General features: G+C 39.8%; 1 protein-coding gene across 5 annotated transcripts in view; it reads right to left on the bottom strand.

Annotated features, from left to right (window-relative positions):
* Positions 1-209: 209 nt before the first annotated feature.
* The window catches only part of MB21D2 (Mab-21 domain containing 2), a 102,527-nt gene continuing 94,432 nt past the window's right edge, over positions 210-8,304 (bottom strand). For all 5 annotated transcript variants that reach the window (XM_023525737.1, XM_011381441.2, XM_023525741.1 and 2 more), the window contains one exon: positions 210-2,989. In XM_023525737.1, the coding sequence (XP_023381505.1) occupies positions 1,725-2,989 (1,265 nt within the window). In that variant the 3' untranslated portion in view covers positions 210-1,724. The remainder of the gene's footprint in view (positions 2,990-8,304) is intronic.

The raw sequence follows: 8,304 nt of genomic DNA, 5'->3' as shown, positions 1-8,304 counted from the left end.
TTCCCAAGAAGGACATAAATTATGTGGAAGATAGGTAGATACTAGTAGGAAAATTGGGGAAAGGGAAGAAAGAATACTGGGTGTTCACTACGTGAACGTCTGGCCTCAAAGACAAGAGCAAGCCCCAATTTTACTGAAAATTACTGTTGGTATTACTAATAAGAAAACAGTTTCCAGATTACAAACTAACAACAGTAACAACAACAAAATTCCAATGCCAGTATGTTTCTTTTATTATTAGTTTTGTGTTTGACTTAAGATGGTTGAATGATTTCATTTTCATTTATAAGCATTACATTAATTCCCATGCAAACACCCAAGACTGCATATGCCTGATTTCAAATGGCCAAAATTGAACCAGTAAGTCTGGACATTCGAGATCGAAACCAAAACTTTGCTTGATCTTCCCAGTAGTAGACATCATGGTCATCCTTTGAAAAATCAGCAGACCCTGCCCTCTCAAACACCAGGATGCCACATGTCCATACCAAAACAGGGAGCTAATGCTTTATGGCACCTAAGCCTGGCAAGTCACTTCATTCATGAAGACAGGGCACCTCAACACCTAGGTTTCCACCCTACAGACATGTCCTGGTTCCCACTCAATAGCAAAATCTGCTGATTTTGAACAGGCATAGTGGCATCTTCTACTTGGGGATTATGAATCCTTCCTGCCAGTTTTCTTTAAAACTCTCAGCAGAAGCAAAGAGATCTTACAAAAAAGCTTAGCTCTCTAAGCCAAAAGAAATACATACAAAAACTCCTATTCAATCCAGCTTCAGATAAAGTCACTTGGCAGGTATAAAGCTTTAAAAATTTCTCTCAGTGAATACCAATGGCGAAACGGGACCCCAAATTAAAGGAAAACTAAACGAATGTAAAGAATCCTTCTATTGATTGAGAGAAATGAAAAGATGACAGCATTTCAACAGTGGATGTCAATTTATATTGAAATACACACACTGGAACTCTGACAATGGCAAAGATTTCATTAGTGCAAATAACAATTATAATGGTATGTTCTTTAACAGGATTTAAATAAGGCTTCAAATAATTAACACACACGAAAACTACCACTTGGAAACCTTAATTCTGTTTGGAAAGTTGTCAAACACACCCTCCAAACCATCCAAAGTTCTGATCTGAGGACAATTACATTCAGTGAAGTTGCTCCAAAACACAATTTGTAGTATTATCACTTTCAAAGTCTACCTTGTTTAGTGGAAAAGGGAAAACTACTCTGGCCACTGGTCAAAATAATTCAATCCAGCTAACACGCCAGGTAGCTCCCAGGTTCAGATGATTCTCGAATATCTGTAGTGAAAAAAAAAAAAACAAACAACCGAAACAAAAAATAATAGAATCCTTACGTCAGAAAAAGATTGTTTCCCCATCCCTATTAACAAATTTGTACAAAGTACAAAACAGAAAAAAGCAAGAAAATTCATGGGCATTTTCACCTATGGCTCAAGTTCTTAAAAAACAAAAACGAACTATGTGACAATAACTATAAAAAGTAAACAACAAAAACGGAGGCAGAATATGAAATAGTAATATACTGTTTCAGAGCCTGCACCATCCTGCAGAAACAGGAGACTTAAAATGTGTTCTTAACAGATCCAATCTCGGCTGGATATGTAAAAAACGAAAAGACAGCATCACAAACCGCACGACACATTATGAGAGTTTTAGAATCAGGAAACAAAACAAAGTCAGCAAAATGCTCAAAAAAATTTATCATCGATTCTGAAATGGGGCCTCGTGACATCATCGGGGTTAATAAAAACAGAGATGGACTTCCCCGGGTTCTCAGTCACTAGCTGCTGCAGTTTTTTGGCCAAACGGTCATCAGGCTGGTTGGGGTCCCCTCCGTCGGACTGCGGGGAGGGGATGCTGGTGGTGCTGCCCCGCCTCTGGAGCTCCAGCGTCAGCCGGTTGGCTGCCTTGACGTGCTCAATGGCGGTGCGCAAGTGCTCTGCGGGGTCCGAGCGGACGGAGGAGAGCTTCCGGGCATGGAGCATGACTGTCTCCTCCGAGAGGTGCTCCAGCATGTTGCACTGAGGGATGAAATAATTGGGGCACATCTTGTTGACCAGACAGTGTTGCAGGTCATCGATGAGGCCCAGCAAGAAGTGGGCTGCATAGTCTTCTTGAGCCAAGTAGTTGGCAGGAAGTCTGTCACAGGCCCAGAGCATCATGCTCCGCAGGTGATAGGGGCTAATAGCCTTGGGCCTGGACAGGAGTTTAATGATGATGGCTTTGCAAGCCTGGTAGGCCTGCATGAGGCTGCTAGAGATGCATTTCTTCAACTGCACCTCGCTCCTGGCAAAGGACAGCCGCCATTCATTGTCCTTCTTACCCTTGTAGGAGCAAGCAGGCACCAGGTAAAACCCACTAATGACCTCTTCCTCAGTGATCTTCCCATCCCAAAAGTGGTTCTCCATGAGCCAGCTCTGGGCCACTGCGGGCCAACCTTTGAAAGACACCACAGGGACAATATCGTACAACATGCGACTGCTCCCCACACCCAGAATGATGGAGATGATGGTTCCATTCTTTTCTACCTTCTCCACCTTTGGCATCCCTCGCTGGGGTTTCTTCTGTATCTCTGATAAGACGATGCTGATAGAATCATAGAACCAGTCAGCCACTTTGGTTGGGGAGAAGAAGTAGTTGGTGGCACCATTGATGTGATCTACAATGGTACAGCAGTCCTTCCATTTAGTGATCGTACCCTCGTCAAAGAGCCGAAGGCTCAGCCAAGAGTGGCACAGGGCTGAGTGGCGCATATCGAGTGTCACAGGCTGATTACGGTCATGTAGCTTAAGGGCTGGCACCAGAAGGGTGAAGTCCATGTCGTAGTCAGTCCCCCGGGCATAGACATTAAGCTCATCTAAGTCCAGGTCCACCACACCTTCCCGGACGCCTCCAGAGAGCAACAGGTACTCATTGGCCACTGGAAGTTTTTGGTCCAACTTTTGCACCATTCCTAGAAACAGAAAAAGAAAGCACTATTACCGGAAGCACAGACACAAGAGACTTATGCATCAATATAAAAGGTGACAAGCTTAGAAACACCACTCTTCATTATCAGTACAAAACCAGATCTCACGCTCCTGCAGAGACCCAGCTAACAGCACTTTGTTCTTTCTCCTCGGTGCTAGAATCCATCCTTTTCCAAGTGGGAGAATTATGATAGATTTTTCTCTCACAGTGAAAACAGAATCTTTTTCAATCATAAACCAGGGCTCCTCTTGCCCTAGTCATCACCTTGGTTAACGGTACTGCCATCCACTCACTCAGTCAACCAGGCTGAAAACCTCAGTAAGCTTCAGCTCTTTTTTTCCCTGTTGTCTATCTCTATTGCCATTATATAAAGCCAGGCTTGTTCATCTCTTGCCAAATCAGTCTCCCTCCCCCAGGCACTCCTTGCTTAAAACCATTCTCTATAAGAGCCATTCTCAATGTGGGCTGTGGACGTTGAAAGTGGGACACTCTCAGGGGGCAGTGAGGTCATAATTCTTTTCATAATAATACTATTGCATCGTTTGCTTTTTCCACTGTGTTGACACTTGAACTGATGGTACAAAAGCAATGGAGGACAAACTTGCTGATGCTTTAATTAAATCAAGACAGAGGCATGAAACTGCACGGGCAGTCATTGCATTCTTTACTGCTGACACACACTAGCATTGATAAAAATACAGTTTCACTTAAGAAAATCCTTAATGAAAAAAAGGATTCATTTTATTAAATCACAACTCTTGAGTCACTTTCTTATATTCTGTGTGAAGTAATGAGAAGTAACCATAAAGCTCTTCCTCTTCATATTTAAATACAAAAGATGTCTTTAAAAAAAGCACTCATGTGACTGAGTTGTGGACTAAATCAGCTGCTTTGTTCATGGAACATTTTTACTTTAAAGAACAATTGATATAATATAGGTATTCAGACCTGGGTACTTGATAGACACTTGCCGTAAAAAGTGATCACAATGAGCTTGTTTTCGTGAAAACAAATGAAATACCTATTGTCAATGTAAAAATTGGAGCTTTCGAGAACAAATTAAATTTGAGAAAACTCATCTCCTGCACCATGAACTTAACGCCTTCTCAAATCACATACTTCTCTGATGACATTGGTGTTAATGTAACAAATGTGATTTTTTTGATGACATTGTGAGCTCTTTGAGAATGAGAATCAGGTCTCAAATACGGATTAAGCAGGCATAAGGGTCTGCACCCAGGAGGCACACAACTGAAGCTATGATTGAATGACAAAGGAATAGGTGGAATTAATAAAGTTTAAACATGAAGTGCTTAAATAAAAGCTAGACATAAATGACTGTTCTACGAACAACATACATTTACAGCCCCTGCCTCCTGTTTTTTATTATACATTTACTTGTGCTTCATCATCTGACAATCTACCAGCATCACTCTCTGTAACTTAAACTTTTCCCCAAAGATAGCAAAGAACTACCACAAACCACAATTCCATTATTCACTGTAATTACCTTTAATCGACATACTTTGTTATTCATAGGACAATCTCAATGCAAATAAATAAACCATGTTTATGTGTTTATGCTACCACTATATCTCAGAACCTAACACTCATTTATAAAAATATCCTCTTTTCCATTCTTTAAAATGCTATTTTTCAAACCACGTTAACCATTTCTTTCCATACAGATTGGAATACAGCAAGCTATCACTTTCTTTTTAAAGCAACCAATGAATTATCCACCATTACAGAGTTAACAATTCATCAAAAAGAAAATCCAGTGTATCTGATTTTTTGGGCTGTTTCTCACACAAACTGTGCTGTGCCACCCAGATCCCTCTTCAATAAGGGACTTCTTGTCTCAGCTGCTAGGAGTGCTGTCAGCGCAATCCCTTAAGGATTGTCTCAGCTACAAAGAGCCACCTCAACCAAGGTCATGTCCTGTGGTTGGGGTAGGGATGGAGGGTACACATCCGATAACTGATCAACTCGGGAGTGCCCCAGTTTAGGATATATATTCTGAAGAGTCATTTGAATCCAGAGTTCCCAGAGGGGTCAGCTAAGACTGAACTGGGTCTACAGGGAAACCCAGCTTCTCCCTCTGCCCGATTCTGCTTCCATCTCCTCCTTTCCACTAGTGTTGATCCCAAGGGTGCTCCTTAATAAATATCAGGAACTGCTTCCAGAGGAACCCAATGTAAGACACTAACATACTACCCAAGCGAAAACAACCTTCACTACAAATCAGCATGGAAAATTCATTTTCCTGTTAAAAGTGTTTTTTAGAAGCCAGGCTTAGCAAATTATATAAACACCAAGACAAAGATTCGTTTTGCAATTGTCATTCTGTTTCAGTATTAACCTCATCTTTGCCATGTTGTAAATGCCACCACCCCAAGTTGCAGCTTCACTATAGAAAGATAAGACTGACTTCTCAGAAGCCAGAGTGGGTTGTGAAAATTGTTTTCACTATTTTATAGACTTATACGTAGGTATAATTACTTTAAAAGAGAAACATTTGATAATGAAATTATTTACTCATCGTTATTTCAAATATTCTTTCATTCTAGCATTTGGAGTACCATAAACATAAATGGTTAGTAAATAAGATCTGAACTGATTAGAAGCAGTATAGTCATTTGAGTACAACACTGCTGTCCCCTCTTGGCATAAATAACTCAATAATCTACACATCTTTTTGCATAGATAGGATTGAACTGGCTCTGAGCACACTAGCTAGAACCTGTCTATACAATCAGAATAACCTGTGCATTAACAGGCTAGAAATAATTTGTTTATAAACATGCCTCTAAATTTTGCCTTGGGTTGTCACAATTTTCTTTGGATAGTCATAGATAAGAAAAGCTAAAACTGCCTTCTGCCCTCTGCTGGATTAAAGAAGTTATAGTTTCACTTGTTGCTATACTACACACTAGACTATTCCTTTCCTCCCAAATGCTGCTTAGATACTGGGTTAAAATGTTGGCTAAATGCTAATATTTAGGAATAAGAGTAATTTGAACACTTCCCATTCTTTTAAAGTGCAGAGAGAACTTCTGCAGCAAAGAGAAGGTGGCGGAGGCTCATTTGCCGAGCTCCTAGAAGTTAGAAACCAAGTCCCTAAAGCCACAGTGTCAGGGAACCTAATCCCTTGTGATATCCACATTTACATTTAGCCTGCCAGAACCTGTTAGTCTGCAGTTTTACAAATGATTTGGTAACACAAATTGGAGCCTTCCCCAGCATTACACAAACTCAAATGCCCTTCTTGAAAACTTTTCTGGGCTAAGTCGAAGTGAAAATAAGCTGACATCAGCTATCACAGCAGATGGGTTGCCATGCAACTAAAACACAGCCAGGGGCTGGGAGGGAAAAGGAGGAGAAAGAAAATTCAATTGTATACTTTAACTGTAGGCATCAGTTCCAGTAAATGCCAACTCTAAATTGACCCAAGGATTTTTGTGTAATTGCAGGAGGGTAAGATACAGTGACTCTGGCTGTTTAGCTATTAGTAAATTATCCGAAGTCATGAGTGGAAATGAAAGGATGATGCACATTTACCATTGTGCTTGTCAGCAGCAAAGAAAAGGAGGAATGGAGAAAGAGCTTATTGCTCGAGTGGGTCTCTCCTTTTCTTGGAAGTATTGGCATATACCTGTTCTTAAAACACAGAGTAAAACTGCCTCAATTCCTGTAACTGATTCTTTGATTTCAGTTTATTTCATAGTTCCTGCTTAAGAAGACCCTAATATTACTGGAGCCTTCAGTTGAAGGAATGAGTTCGATGTCACCCACTTAGTTCTTTGCTGATTCTCTTTAGAATATCTAGTGCAAAATGCAACTCTGTCCCTGACTCCATTATATTCTAGTGAATAAAACTTTATCACATTCCACTGATTTCAAATTACTAACCTCCATCACTCAAACACAGAATGCGATTCCTAACAACAGTGCACAAGAACTAGGTATCACTTGAACTCAGGCAGGTGGTTTAATAAATACTAAGTAGATAAGTGAAATCAGTACTTGTACAGATTCCTTAAAACAAATCAAGACAAAAAAATTTTCATCTATGTTGATGGGAGAAAGATCTATTTATCAAAGAGTAAAACTTTTATAATTAAAGCTACAGAACTAGATAAATTCTCTATATGTGTGTCTTTATGTATATAAAAGATTCCTATGTAGATTAAAAAAAGACCTGAATATCTCAACAATATTTGTTGTTTCATAAAAAAGTATTATCTCTTTTGTCCCAACTTATGTGACGCACCAATAACCGTGCCTCATTATGCCAATGATTCTTAACAGTACAAAGGACACAGAAAGGACAACGTTGACAATATCCTTCTGTGATTCTGATCCATCCCCTAGGGAGGCAGTCTCCTTGGTTGTTAATAAAGGACATAAAACCTTCTTATAAAGTATTATGATTTATGCTTCAAGGGAGTGAATGTTTTTGCAAAGCTTACCTGACAGTCTGAGAAACATTCCAACAAGTAGACATGGCTATCTTCTAACAAAGTCGCCAGTCCATGGGATTTTTAATGACCCCAGTTTGCGGAAGATTTTAACATTTCCCGCATTCATGGCCAGAAATCATATATATGAAGTCCCTCATTTTATAAGTGAAAAAAGCTGAGGTTCGAAAAGGAGAAAGAACTCATTCAAGGTCACACAGCCCTAGTGACAGATTAACAACACTGTCCTATTCCGACATTTGCAGCAAAGGTCAGAATGGCACATACATACCGTTCTCCCTATGACACAATGACCCAACTTGCCATGAATGTAGAATGGCTTAGCAAGGAAGCAGCAGAAGTCTCAAGGCACAGTGCCAGCTTTGTGCTTTCGTTCGTCACAGCTTTAGTGTGACCTTGGAAAAGCAGCAGGACATATCTGCCATCCACATTTATCACAAGAAAGAATGGACATGATCTGACTTGCAAGAAGCTATTAGTACTATATTCCCAAATAAATATACTACTATATACAGGAAACACAGAATTAAGATACCAAGAGAACATCCCAGCTTTTCAATAATCTGCTGGGTGATCATTAACAATTATAGTAATATGTTTTATAAATCAAAGAGTCTGTTTTATTTGGCATAATTTCTGAGATAACTGCATGTAATTGTATTTAAATCTTTTAGAAAACTGATTAATCCGTGTATGGTAACAATCTACTGGTCAAATATATGTAGAGATAGAACTGATTCAAAGATGCCTCCTCAAAGACGTCTTCCTTGCTCTTTTCCCATTTTGACACTAATATACATACAAGAGCATTGGAGTC

This window comes from Pteropus vampyrus, unplaced genomic scaffold, assembly GCF_000151845.1.
Source record: "Pteropus vampyrus isolate Shadow unplaced genomic scaffold, Pvam_2.0 Scaffold14, whole genome shotgun sequence".
Taxonomy (NCBI): domain Eukaryota; kingdom Metazoa; phylum Chordata; class Mammalia; order Chiroptera; family Pteropodidae; genus Pteropus; species Pteropus vampyrus.
Note: the sequence above shows the minus strand (reverse complement) of the source record. Positions and strands in the feature narration are given on the sequence as shown.